Source organism: Cuculus canorus, chromosome 4 (genome assembly GCF_017976375.1).
Source record: "Cuculus canorus isolate bCucCan1 chromosome 4, bCucCan1.pri, whole genome shotgun sequence".
In the NCBI taxonomy this organism is placed as follows: Eukaryota; Metazoa; Chordata; class Aves; order Cuculiformes; family Cuculidae; genus Cuculus; species Cuculus canorus.
Genome location: NC_071404.1, coordinates 55837209 through 55861444, shown reverse-complemented (window position 1 = coordinate 55861444; position 24236 = coordinate 55837209). Strand labels below are relative to the sequence as shown.

Genomic DNA, 24236 nt, shown 5'->3' with positions numbered 1-24236 from the left:
GAATTAGTACCATGGGTGTTTGACCTCTACTCTTAACTCTTGGTAATTTCTGTAAATGTCCATTAATCTTATCTAGCTCTGGTTTAGGCTTTGGGGAACTAAAAATAGCTTTGCTCCCTTTCCCAAATGAGGTACTTCCAGTTTAACATGCCGAGCGCCCCTGAGGAGGCACCCAGTGATGCCACGAGCCAATGCTGCTCTGCCATGCTGCACGTGCGACGCCAAGGGCTGCAGATGCTATTGCCAGGTCTTGGACAACTCTCCATGGGCACAATTCTACGCAGGGAGCCCCTAACTCTCCCTGTGTAGAGTTGTCCCCACATAGAGAGTCAGCCACGGGAGAGTCGTCTGCCATGCAGACTTGGCCACAAAAACTTATCCCTTCCTGCTGCTGTCACCCCATCCAGACAGTCCTTACCCAGGTGAAATCCTTGCTTTTGCTGTAGTTACTTTTAGCCTTTTCTTCCTTCCAGCTTTGTCCTTTCTCATCCTTTTGAAGAAGAGGGAAAGTGGCGCTAGATGCCGCTGCAGCTGTCCTACCAAGAAACAAACACAAAGTATGTTCTGGGTAATTCCTGCTTTTTTTTTTGCTTTCGGTGCCTTAACTACTCTGATGTTATTCAGGTCACCATAAGCACTCTGCCTGCAGTCTAGGTATTTTGGTACTGTCATTACTAGTATGGTAACAACTATTGTGCTCTGGCCACTGGTAGGTCTAACTCTCCAGGAATTTACTATTCAGTCCTTTTACTGCTTCTCTGTATGTTTCAGGATCACACTCCCTCTAAGCTCAAACCTCAGATAACCAACATCATTCTGTCCAAAAGCCTTCACATCTTACTGCACTCATGAGATGTGACTTTCCTTTGCAATTCCCTCCTATCCAGGTACTTCATAATTTTGTGGCTCAAAGCACATGCAGGGCTGCATGTGAAATGTCCGCCACTTCTCCCTCTCTCTTTTTTTACAGACCTTTAAATTAAATACTTAAAGGCCATTACTCACATGCAGCTCTGTGTTGTAGACCTACTAGGCCCACTAATCCCTTACCCATTTGTAACAAGGACTCCCCAGAAGTAAAAGAGTGCAACAGAAGTGGCTTTTTGTGTCTTCATTTCAGACAGCTTCACCTAGTGGTTCAGTTGTAACAACCACACCCAAAGAAATGTTTAAAACGAACAAAACAAAACAAGGAGCTGACAAATCATTCATGTTCCAGCAAGTAGTAACAGCTTCACTGAAACAAATATTAAAAGAAAATAAATGAGGGAATGTCAAAACATTTAAGTCATATTCCTGCAAGCAGCGATTTTCTCTCATCCCAGGGTTTCCAATTTGTCTTCTCTGTTGGCTTCTACTGATTTCAGACAGTACTCACAGGACATTCTCCTCTCTCTTCTTCTAGCTGTAGTAGAAAAAGGCAATGCTTTTGGATACTTGCTCAAAATATGGAGCTTGGATGCTCTATATATATGTATGTATATGTGTGTATCTAGATACGCAGACGTGTATATGCATAGATATACATGCACACAAACAACACATGAACTGTGGTGTTCAGCTAAATAAACAAACCTGAGAAACATCACAGTCTGCGAGTATAGTTTTACTCACTCTGCCTTAGTTTGCCTCTGAGATCAAAGGTGGACACAGCTCCTGTCACATCAACCAAGATGTAGGTTTTCAATGTGTTTATACCAAGACAGAATGCTCAATAACTAAAAAACAATATCCAGATCATGTTTATAAGTGCAGATTACCACTTTATTGAGTTTTTTTTAAGTCCCCACAGCCAAACTGAGCTGCTCCCTCCTGGAGCCAGCAAGTACCTCGCAACTTTTTACAGGCTTTTAGGAGCTCTGTTCTCTTTGACATATTACATTTGTTGTGAGGTAAATTGATTCTGGTTGAGATAAAACTGATAAAAAACAATTTAAAAAAAAAGAAAAAAGTCAAAAATACATCAATTGGTTTGTGTCAGGATGATATGTATAGAATAGATATACCATTTAAAATATCTGGAACTGCAAACACTACTGGAATATTTAGCACAGAAATGCTTCTTAGCAGAAATTATTCAGGACCAAGGAACATATAAATAGCTCTGGAAAGTGATGCTGCGTGAAGCTCAATGAGTAACATAGTCTTGCTCTTCTCTGCCTTCTCCTTGGCCTGTTTGTACCCAATTAACACACTTTGTACTCCAGCAACTCAGGAGCCTTATCACAACATCAACTCGCAGGCAAGTCCATTCCACTTTCCAAGGAGCTGGCAGTCCCTGCAGAGTTGCAAGTGAGTACAGTTTGTCTTTACCTTTCTGTGCTGAAACAGATGGTCAGTGCAGATCATTTTCCACTGACCATCTGTAAAGAATATGCTTCTCAGGATGCACTAGTGATACATTGTTTTTCAGAGATACAGCTACTCCTTAAAAAGTTAAAAAAGGAGAGGCAAAGCACCTTCCTTAGATATTTTGAATAGCTCCTAGAAATATTTCCTCCTTTTCATCATTCATACAGGGAGACGGGCTGCCAGTTCCTGGTACCCTGCCAGTACAAAGTGCTTAAAACAGTGTGGGAAAAAAACCAAAACAATTAATATGTTCTGAAAGCATACAGAGTAGGATAGAGAAAACAGTATTGTGAGGTTTTATTAAATAAATAAATAAAATTTAAAAAGAAACTATTTTAACAATTCCCTATATCTTGCGGATATAGCTACTAGTGTTTACTCCATAACATCATGAGGGCAAGTGGAAAGACCCAGAGATGTCTAAAAAAGCCAAGTGACAGGCACTGTGTATCCAGTGGGGTCTCTACCTGCTAATAGGTGGGATGGGGAAAGACCTTCTCTGCTGTAGACATGAGACTTGGCAGGCTTGTTCGTGCTGATAATATCAAAAGAGCATGCAGGAGCTATAAGCCAAGAAGGAGAGATATTTTCTTGATTGTTAAGTCCCTTCCCGTGGCTGTGAAAAACAGAGAAGCAACTCCATGCTTCTAACAAGCCACTTCACCTACCGCTCTGAGCTCTGCTGATCTAGTTTAGTGTCACTTCAAACAACTGCTAATCTATCTGTGAACAAAATTCCTTTTTCTAAACCTGGAGCAAAAAGCCCTGATACCAGCACGGCTGGCTGCTGCTGCATGCTTGTAAAGTAGAAGCAGCACAGCAGCTTGCGTACTCCTCAAATCTGTTTGTGGTCCAGCGTTTCAAGCATGACCAGGCAGGTCAGCATGAACAGCTGAAATGTTCCAGCACTGGTGATCCCGCAGCCCCAGAGGGGGGACAATGCTGTGCTCGGCACTGACAGAGAGCAAGCACCAGGTGGGTGCGGGAAAATCATTGCTTCTGAAATGCCCTCAGAACCACAGACTCACATGCTGCTATTACTCCCTGGGCTCTATCCTTTCTTTGCATTACTGTTACAAAGAAATTTCAGTTGGGTCCAGTATATAAAGTGTACAACTTGAACTACATCTATTCAGTGCTAAATGTAATTTCCCATTTTTAAGAGACACTGGTAGAATGGAAAAGCATCACAGACAGCATTCCTGACATTCTAGCCCAGGTTCGATTTGAATGTTAGCAGATCTGAATTCCTGTCTTCTTCTCGAGACCCATCCATGAACCTTGTCGCTACCTGTACAATACTGCTCTAGATGACAGCTTTGACAATTCCCTCATATCTTTTAAATCCATGCCGTCTTCTGGCATGCCTCTTCTTCCATGCCTCAACAAGGCACTGAAGACAGGCAGCTGCTGTCTCTCCTGGGATGTAGAGGTGTGGCAGCTGGTTCCTCCTACCACTTCTTCTATATGGCTGGTTTGTTGCTTGGTGAGGCAAGGCTTCTGACGAAACAAGAATAAAAGCATGTGAAATCTGCAGGGTAAAATTCACGCTGTCTGATGAAGTTAAAGAAAATGCCTGCAGGAAAAGAAGTGCTTGACTGGGATATAAAAAAAAGATGTTAAAGGCAGGAGCTGTGTTTCTTCCATCTGCAAATTTGGGATGACTTACTGGATACTGATCCAGAAAAGACAAGTATCATCAGCACAGGAAATTGTGTGGCTTTCCATATGTTTTCTGAAAGCTCTTCCAAAGATGGTGCTGCAGGTGGCACAGATGAGCTACAGAGGGAGTAGCACGGATGTGGGCAGATTTTGCTTCTCTCTGACTGTGTAGCTCAAGGAGCAGCCTCCAGATGAGGAGAAGGTGCATCAGTGACAGGGAGGAAGTAAAGCTGAGGTGTCCCACCAGTATCTTCACTGTTCTGAAATGCGATGCCTCTTGACATGAATTCCGCCCTTCTTTTTTTTCACATGGAATCATCCTTTTTTTCTCATGAGCTTTAATGTCTGCTGAGATGGTTATCAAGGGTAACCATGAAGATACTCCACATAAAAGCCAGTCACTTCTATATAGATGCTGTGCTTAGAAAGAGGTCAGAAGACCAGTTATACTTAGGTCTTGCCTAGACTGAAAAAGGGTATATCGATGCATCAGAGCACGAGGGCTAGAGCCTTTTTCTACTCACGTGTACAAAAACATAGAAAATCACAGCTTTTACTAATTTGCTTCACTTTACAAGAAATATCATAGAACCATAGGATCATAGAATAGTTTCGATTGGAAGAGACTTTAAAGGTAATCTAGTTCCAACTGCCCTGCCATGGGCAGGGACATCCCACTAGATCAGGCTGCCCAAGGCACCATCCAACCTGGCCCTGAACACCTCCAGGGATGGGGCATCCACAGCTTCCCTGGGCTACTTGTGCCAGTGCCTCACCACCCTCATAGTGAAGAAATTCTTCCTATTGTCTAGTCTAAATCTGCCCCTCTTCAGTTTATAACCGTTCCTTCTTGTCCTATCCCCACAAGCCTTTATGAATAGCCCCTCTCCAGCTTTCCTGTAGCCCCTTCAGGTACTGGAAGGTCGCTATAAGATCTCCTCTGAGCTTTCTCTTCTCCAGGCTGAACAACCCCAACTCTCTCAGCCTGTCCTCGTAGGGAAGGTGCTCCAGTCCCCTGATCATCATTGTAGCCCTCCTCTGGACCTGTTCCAACAGTTCCATAGCTGCCTTATGTCGAGGATTCCAGAACTGGACACAGCACTCCAGATGAGGTCTCAAATATACTGGCTTTGATGTACATACATAAGTATATGTCTAATCCTACACTTACGAAGAAGTTCTGGGAGATAAGGAGCTGTGAAGGTCTTTAAATGATGACCCTAATTCTGATTAAATCGACCCCTTGGTGCCCCTCACGAGGATGTCCGCAGTGGAAGCTCTTCGGCCACCAGAATGTCCGGTGAAAGCGAGCAGCCTCGAGGTCACCCATCTCTCCCACCATCTCTCCGCAACCAGACAGGTTTTTGGCAAGCTTGTGCTGTTGTTCCATCGTTAGAAAAATTCCGAAGCATGGAACCAGCCCGTAGCCGAGCCTCGGCTAAACAGTAAACACGAGTCACCTAAAAGGAAAACGCGGGGAGGGCGGGCGGGGAGGAGGGGTTTGGCTGGGACGGCACCGGCTTAAGAGGCGAGGAGCGCCGGGCGGCCCCCGCAGTGCCGGCGCGATGGAGCAGCGCTACAGCAAAGCCGAGACCCTCACCCTGCGGAGGAAGCACATCGGGTAGGGGGGGGACGGCCGGGAGTGGAGAGAGGAGGAGGAGGAGGAAGGTGTCCCGGGGCTCCCAGCGCTGCTGACGGCTCCTCCGGGGGCTGCGGGAAAGGGGCGCAGCTGTCAGCGCCGCCGCTCGCCGCGGCTTTGGGGCGCTTCTAACCCCCAGGCGGGCGGGGTGCGGGCATGAGGGGAGCTTTAAGGTCTCTTCCAACACAAACATTAAAAGGCGGCACGTCAAAAGTGGCCAGCAGGTCGAGGGAGGTGGTTCTGCCCCTCTGTGCAAGTTTTGTGAGACCTTACGTGGAATACTGTGTCCAGTTCTGGAATCCTCAACATAAGAAGGATATGGAGCTGTTGGAATGGGTCCAGAGGAGGGCTACAAAGATGATCAAAGGTCTGGAGCACCTTCCCTACGAGGACAGGCTGAGAGAGTTGGGGTTGTTCAGCCTGGAGAAGAGAAGGCTCTGAGGAGATCTTAAGCGATCTTCCAGTACCAAGGCTTGTAGTGATAGGACGAGGGGCAATGGGTATCGGCTGGAGAGGGGCAGATTTAGGCTAGACATAAGGAGGAATTTCTTCACCATGAGGATGGTGAGACACTGGCACAGGTTGCCCAGGGAAGCTGTAGCTGCCCCATCCCTGGAGGTGTTCAAGGCCAGGTTGGATGGGGCCTTGGGCAGCCTGGGCTGGTGGGAGGTGTCCCTGCCCGTAGCAAGGGGTTTGGAACTGGATGACCTTTAAGGTCCCTTCCAACTCAGACTGTCCTATGATTCTGTGAAATGCTAATTCACTTTTTTCAACAGATCAAAGCAAGCAACCAGGATGTGGTACGCAGGTTTTTGTCTAGAATAGGGCTATGCAGACAGAGCTTTTTGTGAATAAACTACACGGTCCTGAAAACAAGATGTTTCTGTTAAATGAAGCTGGGGTGATTTTTTAAACTGAGTCTAACCGGGTGAAACTTAGGAAGGGTCCCCGTGGTTGTGACCTGAGCAACAGCCCTGGCTGTGCACATACCTGATTCCACTGTATCGCAATATTGGTTCCTCCAGAATGTGCAGTTTCAATGCTTTCTTCAGTAGATGTTGTCAAGTCGATGCAAGGATTATAGGATTGGGCTGTGGAGAGCAAACGAAAGAACTTTCATGGAACAGATTGACACATTATGAAGAAAAAATTACTGTTCAGAAATGACCAGCGATGATGTGTATTGCTTTTAAAGTGTACCAGAAGAATAGCTGAAGGTGTTGGAAAAGATCTATGCAATGGTACTAGAAACTGCGAGAAAGAAAGTAAATGACTTCATTTTCTAGGATTCATGTTTAGGCTTTACAATTTCATAATATAAATATATTCTTAATATCAATATATTCGTAATCCTAATGAACACTACAATAATTCTCTGGGTTACTTGGAAACAACTGTGCTTATCCAAGGCCATATAAACATTACTAAAACTTCAGATGACTTTCCTTCTGCTCAGTAATATCATTCAATATAGCTGGCATGTTCTCCATGGGAAAAAAAAAAGTGTTTAAAGAGTGGACAATTTTACAAGGAGCCTGAGTTTTGCTAGAAGCCAGTGTGATTTAGGTGCTTATAGAAAGCTGCTTTTAAAGATTTTATCCAAAGCAATCAAGATGAGATAATGAGATTTTTAGGACCTGATCCACACCTTTGAAAAAGCCTGGAAGATGTTGGTATCTTGATCTTGAGTGTGACCTCTGTACTGTGCAGTCATCCGTTGCATAATGAATTTTTGGCTATAGTATAAAACAATACTTAACAACTTAGTTTTGTTCCCAGTGAGTTACTTGGCCATACCTGTTTGTAAGGCATGTAAACAAACCGAGCCACAGCCTGGAGACACAGCAGGACCTATAAGGACCTGGAATGACTTGCAGTCACTATGCTGCAGTGAAACCACTTGCAGACAGAGTCCTGCTTTGAGAACTGCCTCATTAAAGACCTACTTCTGTTCCCACTATACCTGGGGAGATGTGCAAGGGCTGTTTTTAATTTTAGCAAGACCCCCACTTGACCACCTTCTGAATTACTTGCAAGCTCTTTGCAGGGGGATGCAGTTGTCTCCAGAGCTGCAAAAGGCCAGTTCCCTCAACACTCAAAGGAGGGAGAACAACAGACAAAACTAAAATGGTGTTATTTTATAATTATTTTTAGGCCTTCCTGCAAAGTATTTTTTGCCAAGGACCCTCTGAAGATAGTTTGTGCTCAGGGCCAATATATGTTTGATGAGAAAGGAGAAAAATATTTGGATTGTATCAACAACGTTGCACACGGTAAGCAATTTAACTTGTAAGACTGCTTCTGTTTCATTTCTAATAGGCTTCTTTCAAGTGATGATGTTCTCAGTGCCTCTGTGAATCTCCTTGTGTGGTTCAGTAACTGACTGCTTGCTAGTAACTTAACTCTTTTCATCTTAGTTGGCCACAGTCATCCATACGTGATAAAGGCTGCAACAAAACAGATGGAACTACTCAATACAAATTCCCGGTTCCTGCATGACAACCTTGTTCAGTATGCACAGCGTCTTACAGCCACCCTGCCAGAGAAACTCTCTGTTTGCTATCTTGTTAACTCTGGGTACGTCTGGGTATTGTTTATTTTCTGTTATGACTATTTTACTCCTGTTTGAGATTGACACTCCAAACACCTTGATCCAAATCTTAGATTTATTAAAGCAGGCTATATGCCATTGGTGAGTGTGATGTGTGAGTTGACATATGACCTTGGAAATGAGTGGTCTTCAGGTGTTCTGTTCAATTTTCAACCACTTATGTTGCCAGAACAACCTGCAGGGACTTGTGAGCAGAAGGGCTGCTACAGGTCAGGCTGGAAGTTTGGGTCTTCATCCTGGGAGCAGATTTGTGTTCTCTGCTGCCTGATGTTGCAAGCACTGGGGAGGACAGTACCATCAGAGCAGATGGGAGATGGGGCTGGTGTGCTGCTGCTTTCCAAGGGTTTGCAGCTGCATTGCGCTGTCAGCTGCAAAGCGGTCTCATTTCTACCAAGAGGATCTACAAGCGAACTGGGGGAGGGAAATAAGCATGTCTTTGTTTGCTATTTGTGCAAAGAAAGAGCTGTTTTTTCTTTGCTCCCTTCATGGCATTTACAGTCTCAACCTTAGCATTGAAATCTGTATAGTAACAGAGCCTGCTGTGTTGATTTATTATATGCATTAGTCTCGTGCCTCCTCTTTTGTTTCAGAATATCATTTTAAGTGGAAACACTTCCTCACTATTTTGCAGCTGTATCTGTTATTTTGCAGGTCTGAAGCAAATGATCTTGCTTTACGACTGGCTCGGCAGTACCATGGACACCAAGATGTGATCACTCTTGAAAAGTAAGTAGATGAGTATCTTATGTGAATGCAACTAGCAACTCCTGCCATTCCAGAAGCAGCTTTGCAACAACCTCCTGCTGTTGTGCTGCATTGCCTGCTGAAAGAAATGCTTTGTTGCTTTCATACTAGAACAAGTTTTTCACATTTGGATAAACACGGGTTTTAAAGATCTTGGAAAAGTAAGCTTCTCAGTCACCTGTTACAGGGCATTTCCTGCAAAGACTCCCAAAGCAGTTCAGTCCAGAGACTTGAGTGTGGGTTTGAAACACCAAGTGGCCTGGACTTTGGGCTGTTCTGGAAAAGGGCCTTCTGTTTGTCATGCTCTGCTGGACATGTTCCTTTTTGTACAAATAAATATTTAGTGGTCAAGAAGAAAGATCCTGTAGCTCTACAGTGGTGATGCACTGGTGCTTGGCTCCAGTCAACACAAGTATGCATATAAAACCAAGCAGCTGCAAAATCAGGACGCACTGAAAACGGATGTCAGCCATGGGGAAGGTGGCCAACCATGTCTCTGGATTTCCCTATTCTAGATGCAGCTGTAGGGTTAGTTACGCTGTTGTAGGGCTACATTTTCTCAGTCTGTGTTTAGAAAGTCCAGCCAGAGCAACTGCAAGACCATATGTCTCTTTCTGAATGGCACAAAGTTTGTTTGAGTCAGCTGCACTCAGATCTCTGATAGCCCTCCTTGACTCATGTGGCCAAGATTTTGAGCCACTGATGGTTGCTTCTGTCAGGAGAGACTGAGAATGGAGCTGACTCTGTCAGTCTTCCACACCAGCGTCTTCTTTTCCTGAACATCACAGGGTATTTCTTTGCCCAGGTCTTAAGGCTCCATGGACTTTTGACATAGTTTCCATCCCAGTCAAGATGGGCTTTCTGTCCTTTATTTGTCTATTGGCAGGTTTTGTCCATAATAGAAAGGTGTAAAGAAGACAAAGAAGTTCAAAAACGTGCTCTCTGCCCTGTGTGGGTGCTACTATGAGATTGTGACAGGTCTTTGATTTGGTTTGAGGTTTAGTTTGCTTCAAGTTTATGGCTAAATGAAAGTGTTTATTCCCTGAATGAAGCTGCTACGTGCATTAGGTTCAAAAGGCTGTGTTTCCTCACTTCTAAACCAAATTGTCCTCAATAGAAACTATCTTTATTCTATTCTGAAATATAAAGCTCTTATATTCTAACAGCATTCGTCCTTATCCTGAAAGTGGCTTCTGCCAAACAGTCTAGGCCTGTAAGGCCTTCGGGACAGGTAGTGGTGTGCTACTGCTGCATAAGATCCCGACCTTCCAATTCAATGGAACAGTGTTTGAGTCTAGCCTGCAAAGCTTGGGTTGTCCAAAGTGACATCCACTGGCTGGAAATCAGGGAGCCAGACCCACCCACCCTTCAACTGCTAGGTGAAGCTGCTTAGGCAACTACCTTAGCAGTGGTGTGGTCCAGGGAACATCATCTTGGTCTGTCCCCATGCTGGCACTTGATTTTATGCAAGAAAAATATCATCCTGATTCCAGTCTTGCTAGTGAAGTAAAGTCAACAGCAATTTCATATTGCCTTTGAGAGAATGAATGAGTAAATTAAATCAAGATCTCTTCACAAACAGTGCTACTAAGTTGCAGATACAGTTGCTGATTCTGGATTATTTATAGGCTCAGTTGTGAATTTAGGTCTTCTATAGATTTGGTGAAAAATAACTTCAATATTTAACACTCATGCAGTGCTTACCATGGCCATGTTACATCTCTGATTGACATCAGTCCCTATAAATTTAATCAGCTGGGAAAGGACAGCAAGAAGGAGTTTGTGCATGTGGTAAGTGTCATTTATTTTTTTACTTTTGTCATTTTTGTGGCTGTTATGCAGCATATTGGATTATCCACTTCTGGCATGAATATACTTTCATTCTGTTTTGCTGTACATATGCTTGGCTGTTTGTCAGTAGATTAAATACAGCAAAATGGTTTGCTTTCGGACTTCTAAGAGGGCATTCAGCTGTGAAGCTGATTTCCTTCATAGTGCTGCAAATTTCCTGAGTCACCGCACCGTTGGCTTGAAAGGGACCTTAAAGATCATCTAGTTCCAACCCCCCTGCCATAGGCAGGGACATCCCACTATATCAGGCTGCCCAAGTCTAGTGCAGATTGACAAAATTAGCCAATTAGCAATCTAGTGCAGACTGAAGAAATTAGATTATGCAGATTGAAGAAATTAGCTAATAGCTGTTGTATTGGTTTGGCTACAGATGTACAGATACTTTCGAGTCAACTTCCAAAAACTGGAAAGGGAAACCCCTTTTCACACAGATCTGGGTATAGAGTTCATGGGAGTCCAACTGAGCAGCATACTGTTTGATTTTTAGTCTAAACTTGTGTAATTTACAAAGACAAAAATCATTCTCAGCGCAGAGATATACACCAAGCAGGTTTGTCCTGTTCAGACCAATTTGCGTTAACCATACTGCCAAAGTAGTATCCACCTTTTTATACCATTTGTTTCTCTTATTCACTGAACCTCTGCCAACACTGTAGACACTTGAAGGTCATACAGATTCGTACCGTGACTCAAACACTGGAAGGGAGGTGATAGACTGGAAAATCCCATTCTCCAGTTGCAGGAATGGATCTTTCTTCAAGAATCTGAAATAAGATAATGAATGGAGGACTCAGTCTTGGGACAGAGGAGGAACAGTTTTGAAAGATGGATGAGGTAGATGGTGGCAGTAATGTTGAACACATTACAGGGCTGGATTGATTTTTAAGCTGCTGGAAGTGTTTTTGCAATTCCATGGAGAAATTCAGGCTGTACTAACTCCAATTGTCTATGTGGAAACACAAAAATGCAGAGCAATACAAAGAGACAGTAAATGTTTCATAGAAGGTAAGGCTGTAAAAACAAAAAAAAATTTTTAAATGATCTTTTCAGGCTCCTTCTCCAGATATCTACAGAGGGAAATACAGGGAAGACCACCCAGATCCAGCAAGTGCTTATGCTGAAGAGGTGAAAAAGATTATTGAAGAAACACAGAAGAATGGACGCAAGGTGTGTGTTTTGTGCTTTAGAAATGCTGAAGCTCCATCTAGTAAGCATGGCATGGGGGCATGAAACAGGCAATTAAGGACATGTTTCTTTACTCAGTTTCTCTTGATTTGACCCCTGCCCTTCATTTTTCTATGCTGGGTTCTGTGTTCAAAATGGGCCATTATTCTACATGACGCTCTCATAAAAATTTTTCTATAAATAAACAAATACAACCAAAGCAGTTTTATTTCCTATTTTATACATTGAATCAGTATTTTGTAAATACCTTAGGGCAAGTTTTGAGGTCAGCTGAGAAACTACATCACAAATTCTGGCATGGTTTATATAAAGTCTCCAGGATGTGAAGGAAATATGGTAGATAAAATCTTGATACTACGTTTCTGAGTCAAGTAGCTTAAGATAACTTTGGAGTAATCTAAAAAGATGAATCTTTCAATCAGGTACCATATGACCTTGATAAAAACAGACAGGTTTTCTGAACAGGTTTACCTAAAATGTGTGTTAATGTTTTTTATGATGGTATTCGTGTTTTAAGACATGTAGGGCTTGATCCAAACTCCACTGAAGTCTCAGAAGACTTCAGTAGAGTTTGGAACAACATGTTCTCTCCTAGTACAATGGACATACATCGCTCTTATTTTCTTCATCAACTTTTTTTTTATTCTCTACTAACGGATAGTTTTGTTTTTTTCTTCCCTTGTTTCCTTTCTTTTGCATATTTCTTAGGTTTTGGTGACATAGACCTGTGGCAGGACAAGTTGTGCTAAAGGCTAAGCCTCACATGCTATGGGAAGCTTCGTACTCTTTGGCCGTAGCATGCCTCTTCAAATATAGTGTACGGTTCTGTACACGTTACTGCTCGGCCTTGTTTCCAGGAAGACTGCACCAGCCCAGAGAGACTTCTTGATGGTCAGGGAGGGGTTCACAAGTGGTGTGGGGATGCAATCCCTTAAATAGCAGATTTATGCTGAGACTTTGGGTAATATTGTTTCTCTGCTGCATAGACCTCTGCTGTTGACAAGAAACAAATTTTGGTGTTCCAGTGTATCTGATCCGCTGCTCTTACCTTCCTGACTTGAAATAACTTTCTTTTTCATTCCTAGCAACTGGAATTATTTCATCTGTAGGTTTTTTCTCCTCTTTTGTCAAGTGCCTCATGCTGACCTTTTCCCTGTGTAGTTATTTGCATTAGGCGGGGTGCCCAAAGCATAGCCTCAGGTCATCTTAAAGTTCAGTTTCTACCCACATCTGTCCAGTGTTCAGGACTGAACAAAATAGCTGATCACCACATATACCCATTACTAGGAACCATTATGCAAGTTTCATTAACTTGTTGGGGAAAATGATGAACACTGTGTATCTCCTGTAAACTGAAAATTGTAAATAAATTTACAGGCTTCGCAGGAGCCTGATCCACTGACACCAGCATCTTCCACTTCAGCAGCTACAGGACCGGGGCTTTATAGACATCCTTGTATTCCCATCAAGTTGCAAAGGTGGCCCTGGCTACTGCACATTTGGGCACCCCAGATTATGAACTGAATAAATTCTTTAGCCATAGCTGTTCTCAAGAACTCTGTTGTTCAACCAATTGTGTGATTAAAATAGGGCACACTTTTAAACATTTATTTCTAGACTGTTAGATGTTTGTGCAAAGGCTAGGCAAATGAACACAACTCTCATCTGAGTTTGTTTTTTGTAGATTGCTGCCTTCATCGCAGAATCCATGCAGAGCTGTGGAGGCCAAGTAATTCCACCTGTGGGCTATTTCCAGAAAGTGGCAGAGTACGTACATCACTTCAAAAGGACATAACTGGAAAATGAACCAAAGAAACAGTTTTTTCGCTATAGGCTTATCCCATCAGTTCAGCTTTCACCCTCTCCTGTTCTTGGCTATGTGTGGTTCCTTTCTACTTTTTGAAGTTTGCTTCCACTTCTGTTTTTTATAGAACATCAGCTTACTAATTGCTTTTAGCTGGGTAATTGTCTTTCCTTTTCTATCTTTAATCCTTAGGCCATAAGTTTGATGGAAGATGAAGCTGAACCATCATGGATACAACCTGGCAGTAACATTACAGTACCCCTATTTTGCTTTAAAATATCAGATTTTTTTTTCTTAACATTTAGCAAACAAGAAATTTTATCAATTGAAATAGCTATAACTGCGTTACAGCAACCATGTTCTTTCTTTTTTCCTAACCTGGTCTCTCACTGGAGAATTTTTATAATACAGACTCTTTTGTCTTACTTTGCTTACACAAAACATGTACTGCAGTACTAGTTATTCAAGTTGTTTCATTTGGTTTTAGGTATGTGCGAGCAGCAGGTGGAGTGTTCATAGCCGATGAGGTCCAGGTTGGCTTTGGCAGAGTTGGGAAGCATTTTTGGGCATTTCAGCTGCAAGGCAAAGACTTTGTGCCTGACATTGTCACCATGGGAAAGCCCATTGGTAATGGCCATCCTATGTCTTGTGTGGTCACGACAAGGGAAATAGCTGAAAGTTTTGGTGCGTCTGGACTGGAGTATTTCAATACAGTAAGTTCATAGATGAAAGTTTGCCTTTTTTTTTTTTTTTTGTTTGCCTTTAGCAATTAGTTTTTCAGGTGATTCATCCATCACTCCACCACATTACTAAGAGCTCTAGTCAATCACAGTCTAATATCTGAAAGCAGCTGAAGAGTCTTTGAAGTATGCTCTGTACCAAGTGGTCTATCTTTATATGGTCCAGCACCATCTCTCTGGCAAATCATGCATGTCAGTTCACATCCATACAGATTTTCCTTACTTCTCTCTCTCTCCCTCTCCCCCTCCCTGCTCTGAAACGTTTGCCATGTAAAATTTCACTCTCTAGGATAGGGTCTGTGCTGATGGGACTTACACCCTAGCAGACCTTGCTCTGCAGTTGTCACCTAACAAAAGAGCAGCCCCTTACCAGAAAACATTTGAGCTGCACGCACACCACAGAGAAGCAGCTTTCTTGTTTACTGAGTCCTCTTGCTGCTCCTGTGACAGCCTTCTTTCCAGCTACCATGAGTCTCCCTGCTTCCAATGGAGTTTATACTTTCTGGTTCAAGAAATATGACATTTATCACCCACTGGTCTTCACAGGACTTCATATGTAATCAGAAAATCGTGAAAGCAGCTTGAATGCTTCAGCTGTGAAATCTTCAAATTACTGAAATGTAGAGGAAGAGAGCCCCTACCTCGGGTGTCTTAAACTGGCCAAAGTGTGTGGGGGACAGTGCTCCATGGCCTGCATGGCACAAAATCCCCACCTCTTCAAGCTTTCCTTATAACATGCCAAGCAAGGAGGGTAACTGAAAACTACATGGATAGACAAAGATGAATGTTTCTGAGAGGTTTTTTTGTCCTATTTGTCTTTACTATCAGTTTGGAGGCAATCCAGTTTCTTGTGCTGTTGGTTTGGCTGTGCTGGACGTAATAGAAAAAGAAGATCTCCAAGGAAATGCCACACGCGTAGGAAATTATCTCATGGAATTGCTGGCTGAGCAAAAGGAGAAACATCCTTTAGTGGGAGATGTCAGGTGGGTGCCTTACAGCAATGTTACAGAAGAAAAATAAGTGTACTAGTAAAATCAACAAGTCTGGGGTGAGGGGAACACAGAAACATTATGTCATGATTATGCCACACCTGTTTTTAAAACTATCTGAAACTGTAAGGCAATGTATTTTCAAAAAAAATTGTCCATCTGTCTGTTTAGTTAGGTATAAGCATAGCCACTGGAAAAGCCCTGGGAAAAAGCCATCCGCTTGCAGTATCCCAACTGTTAGCACACTGTTGGGATGATGGAGACCTTGTTCAAATCTCTGGTCCATTTCATTTGGAGATGTTAGTGTGGGTTTTCCTTCTTTCATGTTCCCTACCACGATACCTGCCTTCAGTTTTTTGGTAGGAGTTTTTCTAGTTCTTGTTTTAGCTTATTTGTCTCCTACAACTCCCTGGCTTGAGGTTTGCATGATAAGAGAGAAAGATAATTATTCAATCATTCTTAACTGACCATGTAGCTTTAATAAGCCAGTTAAATTCATTTATCCAGCAGTATCTGTTACCCCACTTGATCATTTGAGGTAGCCAGTTCTAAAAGATGAGAAAAGAGAGTCTCCTCTCATTCCTGCTCCTTCCTGGCTTGCACCACAGGGAAGGGAATTGCAGTTGTTAGAAACAGGTTTTATACTTGTGAGAGCAGGCTTGGGTTAGTGACACTGGATTTCATTTGCATTTTCTTTTCTTCAGGGGTGTTGGACTGTTTGTTGGAGTGGATCTGGTGAAAGATCAACAAAAGCGAACACCAGCGACAGCTGAAGCCCTTCACCTTATTTACAAGTAAATGGTCGTTAAGGACTGTGTACAGTGATCAAACTCGCCTAATAGTCCCTGGCAGTTAGTCATTAATTTCAGTTTAAATGAAATTAATGTGCATAACATAGTACTTGAAAAAGAAGTTTCATAATCTAACTTGTCCTGAAAGGTCTGACAGGACATAATGTAGTTTTGTACCTAACACAGATGTTTCCTCTTTCCACAGGCTGAAAGAGCATAAAATCCTCCTTAGTGCAGATGGACCCCACAGAAATATACTAAAATTTAAACCACCGATGTGTTTCACAGTGGAAGATGCAAAACACGTAGTGGAGACAATTGACGCACTGCTCACAGGTGCGTATGCTTTAGTGCTCAAGGGAATGCAGTGCTTTGTTCATTTGCACATGACCCGTTAGAAACGCCGGACACTATAATCTAGGCTTTACATTTACAAAAAGTAATTAATTATATTTCTTACCACTTGTCCAAACTGCTGTTCTTAATGCAAATTATTATAAATAAATAAAAAGGCCCATAGGTACTTCATCCAAACTTTTAGGCAAAATCTGCTTTTAATTCTTTCTCACAGACTCCATGTTACTACTCATTTCTGGTTACATACGCTGTATGTTAAGGAGTAAAAGTATTAGCTCAGTACATGCCTGAAAGACACTGCTGAGACACTGGTAAAACTTTCCATAATGTCCTCTACCTTTTTTTTTTTTTTTTTGTAGCATAATTTTCTCACTGAAGTTTAGCCTGAAGGTTTTCAGGCTCTACTTATCTTCTACTTGGGGACCAGTCCAGGGGAAAATAATGTCAGGTATACTGTTAGTGTAAGGACCTTCCAAGCCCTTTCTACAGTGAATGGTCCCATCTCCTGAGATTATAACAACTGGAGTTATACTAGCATGAACCTGCTGGACAAAGACAGAATTTAGCTCTGAAAGGTCTATTTGAACCCCCAAGCTATGGACAAGTGGCTAATTTCATTCTTTTCACTAAACACCTCCAAGCTGCATAGCCCTGATACATTAATCACATTGACTCAGAAAAATGTTTTAGGAAGTATTCATCATTGTTCAGTTATTCTGTGTTATAAATTCCCAGAGGAATAGCTGACTAGGTGTTTTTTAACTTCAGCTGGCTGTTAAAATGACTGTATGCTTACTTATCCTTGGTTCTTTTTAGTTTAATTATGTTATTACTTTTTTAGAAATGGAAGAAGCAACTGGAATGAAGACAGAAAATGATGCATCTACAATTGCACAGTGTAAAATAAAAGTATGTTTTGAATTTTTTTTAACTCTTATGCAGATAGGTGTTTGATAAAGCAAGTATAAATTACATTGGTAGAGGGCACCTTTGTTTTTCGTGATGTGGGTTGTTCTATGTCTTGAAACTGAGTTCAATACATAACCTGCTACTAGATACCCGAGTGTGTTACTGGGGCAAGTCTAAAAAGATCTGGGTAGTACAGGCCTACCGCAAGAAACATGTTATCAACAAGCTCCTTGCCTTGTCTGCCTTATCTGCAAATGAGACCAGCAAGACTTTGGGCTGCATAAAATTGAGAGCTCAGCAGTCACCAGTTTTACTAGTTCTAGGTACTGTGTGCTACTGATGGATATTTTGCTTTTTAAGCAAGCCTTCGCACTGGAAGGTATTCAAATTTTCGGAGCATTCCAAGGATTTAATTTCCACCATAGCTCTTTGAGTGTGAATGGTTGACATGCATCCAAATTAGGACTTCGTAGGTTGCAGCCCCAGCTTTGGATAAATCATGTATAATTGTTATGCCCTCAAAAATATGTCACCCTCTGTGTTATTAGAAAACTCGCTGAGCTGTCTCTTTGTGAGTTTTTGAGTGATAATGTAAATGGTGAGAAGGCAAGTTCAGCTGTTCTAGGGATATAGCAGTTAAGGCAAAAACCCTATAGATTATTGGCTATCTAGATTATACTAGATTTAGAGTGCATGCCCCCTCTTACAAACATTTGGACACATCCAGTTCAATTTCTTTCAAAGCTAAGAGTTTGCGCTACTAAAAGAGAAGAAACATGGAAATCAAGCCCAATGGCTGCCCATTGGATGACATGCACGTATCTTCACTGACATTTCATTTCTTTTTCAGACAACTGAAGGGATTTCGCAGCTGGAAGGTGCAAATGGAAGCATTGGCCATGTGAATGGAGCTGCCTGAAGACAAGAGAATGGGCTTTCTTCTAAAAAGCGCTCAGTGCCAAGTAAAGGAATAAGAACATGAAGAGGGAAAATTTCTCCATTCAGTTTGAATTTGTGTCTGCCTTGCTTTTGAGATGAAGAATATAACAGTCAGACTACTGTGATCTGTTTGAAGCCTAGTTCTACCTTTCCTAAAGTGGCTGAATTCCTATTAGGTTCAGTAGGGGTTTAAAATAGCTATTCAGATACATGAGAACTGCACCATATGGCCTGAAATCTGGATGTGACAGAACAGTCAAGTGATGAACAAATACCTTGGTGCTGATGGCAGGCTTGACATAGGTACACAATTTCAGTGAAATCTGTGGATTTAGCTGTATTGCACGGAATGTGAATTGCTTAACCACCATATAAGTAAATGCCAATCCTAAAATGACGTGCTTAACATGCTATTTTTACTATGTTTTAAATTTCAATATGTAATATTGAGATGTTAATTACTTCCCATGTTTTAATGGCTGAATTCACAAAACAATGCTTGAGAGAGAAATTATCTTCCGGGGTAACTTAGGTCCTATGGACCATATTCCCAACTGATGTAAATTAATGTAGCTTTGTTAATGTCAACAATGCTCAAACAAGAGTCTACCACTGTGTGTGTAGAGACACAATGTTTATGCAGGGCATTCTCACTTTATATTCGAAGAAAATGAAGAATCTAGATCCTAATTTTCTATGGGTAAAGCAGCTTTTTAAGATGACTATTTATATAGAGTAATATTTTATGATTTTTTTTCCCAAAAGCTTATCTATTTGAACCCTCTCAGTCCAAAAATATGCAAGCAAAATATGTCTCATTTCAGGCACACTGATTGATTGAATTTAACCTGAAGATCTCTGAAAATGAGGTTCCCAGGGACAGCCCAGCTTGCATTCCCATGGATTGTAGTTGTTTTGACAGTCATTGTAATTACTGCCTGATCCTGTTGTAGCTGTGCTGTTACTTTTTGTTGGTGATGATGAAGAGTCACATACCAGTTGCATGGAATCCTGACACATAAACCGCTCTGCTCACAGTTGATAGATTACTAAAATGAGAGGATCACTGCATGAAACATGCATGCAACCACTTTGCAGCTACTGCCTATCTGTGCTGCAGATACTCTAGACTGGCTTGCCTCCTTGTCAGTGTTGAATTTCAATGAAAGCACTCAAGCACTGCTTTTCTCTTATTAATGCATACACAACTCCATGCTATGAAAGGCACTGAGGTCTTTACAAATGGTTTGTACTTAAAAAAGAAAAGAAAAGTATTTCATCTTCAATTTTAACACCCTAAGTTCAGCTTTCTGTAATTGCTACTAATGACCCTGTTAATATGACTGAAAATTGAGCATCTTATCTAATTTCATATTTTCCACAATTCGCTATGTAAATATTGATTTCCAGTGCAATGTTTTCCAACATTCTTAAGCTGGCTTACTTTCTGTTTCATGATCCTTGAATAATTCTTCCATAAAAATAAATCTCTTATTTGTAATTATGTCCTCCACAAAGTTGGGGTTTTTTTTAAATTCTATTCTTCAGTAATACCTGTTTGATCGGGGAAGTAACTTTGGTTTTAGCTGGGAGGTGTCTCTATGCTGAAGCAGAACTGTCTCAGCTGTGTTTCCCCAAGGCCCTACGTAGCCCTCAGCTGTCAACAGTTCTTACCCTCCAACCCAGATGTTACCTCAGCTGCCACAATTCAGTCTATGCTAACTCTTACACCAGGAAGGATGCCGTATATCTTCTCCCATGTGAAACTACACAAAGACCTAAGTTGATCTAGTTTGTTATGTGTCCAAAGGGACAGTGTAGCTCACTCCCTGTATGGTTGGAGTGGGGCTACTTATATTATACCTCACCTGCCATGGGTATCAGCAGCACCATGCACTTCCCAACAAGAAAATGCTTGTAAGGGTTAAGCTCAAAGGCACACAGCCCATCAGTCTATACTATGACACTGACTGTTGCAGCAGGTCATTAATATTTAATTTTCAATGAACAAGGCAAAAAAATCCAATTAGCCTCGATCTAGGGGGAGGTGAAGATCACAGCTTCATAAACACAAGGGGGCTGTGTCTCTGCCTCTACCCTACCTGTGGTTTTTTTCCTGCACATACTTGAAATGCATGGGAAAAAAAATTGCTCCAGTTTATTAGTGTTTTTCACCCAATTTCTGCTTCACAGGTCAGGAAGCTCGCTACCTATTTGATTTGCTCATTATGCAAGGTGTGAATTACCTAGAACAACTAAGTCTTCTGTTTTCTTTAAATCAGAGAGGCTATCACTTCTATGATACACACTGAAAAAATACCCACTATGGTTTAAATGGAGGACACAATCCAACATTTACCAGGAGTCGAGCTGGACCTACTAGCACGAGTATTACTATATCATTGTTAATGTTCCTGCAGTATCTCAGAGCCTACCTGCACGACTACACACAATCCCTGCTGTGAAGGGTTTACTAATTAGAAGACACTGACTAAAGGATGAGAGAATGAGAGAATTAAGGCTAAACACAGAGAGAACAGTTCCAGTCAGATGAACTGAACAAATATATTCCCTCCACTGAACAGGCAAGACACTTTTTCACTCTTTCCAACTCTCTATTTCCCTTTTTCTTCTTTCTACTTCTCCTCTACTAGCTGTGCAATTCCTGGTTTTGGCCATCCTAGCTCTTGCATTCATCAGACACCTCCATAAGTCAATTCAACTACTAACCTTGAAGACAAAAAAAATAAGACTATGCTTTTTTCCATATCAGTTTTCTGCAGAGCTAATGAACATGGAGGATGCCTGAGCCTGCACAAGACATGCAGCAGGAGGAAAAGAAAGTAGGGCAACAGAAAGGCAGGGCCCCATCCCAAGTGGGCATCACATGCTGGAGTTACTTCTATCTTCACTCTAACTCATCATCTTACTGAAAGAAATTGGGGTAATTTTATTTCATTCTCAGAGCTTACCACTGTTTCAACCAATCTTTATGTTGCACATATTAGATTTTTAAAGCAAACAGACTGGTTAGAACAAGGCAGAATTGTCAGTGCTTGCTTCAAACTGATGGAAGAGTAACACTGTGAGAATCCAAGCCCACCACCAGTTAGGTTTCCTTCATAAAAGTAAGCAGAAGTGAACCTATGTGAATTTAGAAAGCTGTGTCTTAGCACAGTTCTGGAGAGAAGAATCAGGATCAAAACTTGCCACATTGACACAACAGGACCTAACTGCCAGGAGAACAGAGCATTCCACGTGTCCACATCTGGGGAAAAAAAGCCTCAGCCTTAGCTCCATGAAACATTGCAATAGGAATAGACTGAATAGAAGGGTTATGCAGGGGTATTTATTTTGTCTGTTGCTTTTTAGAAATATGGTTTCTTAGACATACATCACATTCTTTTCAAATAATTCACTTATAATATTCACAGTTGTTAAGCTTGGTGGCTTCAAACTAACAGATAGCCCAAACATACCAAAGTCCAAAGGGGAAAAGTCCTCACGCACAGACTCAGAAGAAGAAAGGTCTGATCATATTTGGTAAAATAAGGGAGATAAATGTAGGGGAGCAAGCCTGAGATAGTCATTTTACATGTGCTCTAACAATGTACAAGGCATTTCTGTTAAAAAAAAAAGTAATATCATAAAGCAGAGACAAAATTTCATTTTTAGTGTGGTAAATGTCTGAGTGAAATGCCTGACTGGGCCTGGGACTCCTTCATCTAGAACGACAGCTTTCAACACCAATATGCAAAAATGAATCTAGAAAGTAAAAAATTAACCATCCAATAAACATGAAATGCAAGAATTTGTACAGGCATCTCTTGAATTGTAAGCTCCCATTACTGCCGATACTCTAAGCTAAGAGAAAAACAGTGTTAAAGAAGCTGCATTCGGTAATGTACTAGAGAAGACAAAATAAGGAGCTGGGATGTCAATGGAAGAGTATTCATTATACTGTAAAGTACTGTGTATGCACATACAAGCATATTGTATATCAGTGAATCATAGAATCACTAGGTTGGAAAGGACCTACTGGATCATCGAATCCAACCATTCCTAACAATCCCTAAACTATGCCCCTCAGCACCTCATCCACCCATCCCTTAAACACCTCCAGGGGAGATGACTCAACCCCCTCCCTGGGCAGCCTGTGCCAGTGCCCAGTGACCCTTTCTGATTTTTCCTGATGTCCAGCCTGAACCTCCCCTGGCGCAGCTTGAGGCCATTCCCCCTTGCCCTGTCCCCTGTCACCTGGGAGAAGAGGCCAGCTCCTTCCTCTCCACAACCTCCTTTCAGGTAGTTGTAAAGAGCAATAAGGTCTCCTCTCAGTCTCCTCTTCTCCAGGCTAAACAACCCTGGCTCTCAGCCGCTCCTCGCAAGACTTGTTCTCCAGCCGCCTCAACAGCTATGTTTGATCTACCTTGCTGCTTTTTTCACCATTTAATACAATAATTTAGAAAAAACAAGTGATTAATGCTTGCAAGCAGAACAAATTAGCTCATAGCAGCAGAAAGATTAGTTTAATTTTCCAGGCTTCTCAGTGATGCGTTGAGCAGGTGTTTTAGTAGTGTCCCTTTTCAGTTTGGACCTCGCCTGTACTGCTGCCAGCCAAGCTCTGGTACAAAGATTATGCAAGGGAAAACAAGGCCAAATAACTGTGACAGGATTTCCCTATCTCTGCTACCCATATGCATTTGTATTTTCCTACCTGGAATATTTGATTTTCTTGGTGCCTGTGCTTCAGCAGAAAAGCTGAATTGGACTAAAAATATGTTATGATTTTGCATTTCTCACTGACTTGGGGTGCAACTGGACTGTGTCATGTTGTCTCTGCAGGCTTCAATTTCTAGAGATGTGAGCTATCTTACAAAGTCCATGGGAGAAGGCTACACAGAAGGACTTTTCATCACGATATTTCACAATAAACACATTTGGGCCTAAATGAATGTCCTAGGTATAATACACCAAAAGTTTAAAGGCTTTGCTGAGCTTCGCAGCTCAAGACCAATTCTCACTAAGTAAAACCCTCCAGTCTCTCCCACCTCTGCTCATGACCACTAGTGCGTGTTAGGATACACACCGCTCCAATATCACAATAACATAGATTTACAACGATATGGAATTAAAAGCAGAATTAAAGGAAATGGAAGGGTAAGAACAGGAGCAAATGTGTTTCAGTGCAGCTAACTGAAGTTTGTTTAAATAATCAACAAGGCAGAAAGTCTTGTGGTTGCATGAAAGCCTGGGAAAGGATTCCTGGCTTCAGCTTAGCTATTGATACATTACATGACTCAGTGAGTGACTTATCTTTACGTCTTTATTTACTTCTACTTATAACAGCAACTGTAATAACCTTTGTTATGGTTTTATAAATGTTAATCACCTTTCAAGCACAACCCGAGTATATAGGGCTGCAAGTCACAAAGTACAGTGATTTCAATTTACTTATTTGCAGTTCCCTCATTTTATTCCTTACTTGCATGCGCCTTTGTCAGGCAGTAAAGCCCTACGATGTGCAGCACAAACTCAGAGACTGATTACATGAAATATCATGAAGCAATGAAGAGAGAAAACCACAGAACAAAAGGGAAGAAAGCAGTCTGGCTAGCATCTCCCAGGAAGCTTAAAGATCTGTAAATACTTTTTCAGTTGGCACA

At 41.8% G+C, this 24236-nt stretch overlaps 1 protein-coding gene across 2 annotated transcripts; it reads left to right on the top strand.

Annotated features, from left to right (window-relative positions):
• Positions 1-5527: 5527 nt before the first annotated feature.
• On the top strand, positions 5528-20077 carry ETNPPL (ethanolamine-phosphate phospho-lyase). Of its 2 annotated transcripts, XM_054064741.1 has the most exons (14): positions 5528-5635; positions 7808-7926; positions 8071-8230; positions 8916-8990; positions 10706-10799; positions 11910-12026; positions 13729-13811; positions 14336-14561; positions 15417-15571; positions 16282-16371; positions 16574-16704; positions 17567-17634; positions 18485-18596; positions 19398-20077. In XM_054064741.1, the coding sequence occupies exons 1-13, from the start codon at positions 5580-5582 to the stop codon at positions 18551-18553; spliced, it is 1443 nt and encodes a 480-aa protein (XP_053920716.1). In that variant the 5' UTR covers positions 5528-5579; the 3' UTR covers positions 18554-18596; positions 19398-20077. The 2 variants fall into 2 exon arrangements, with proteins under 2 accessions (XP_053920716.1, XP_053920715.1); XM_054064740.1 differs by having other exon boundaries at positions 18485-20077.
• Positions 20078-24236: the final 4159 nt, after the last annotated feature.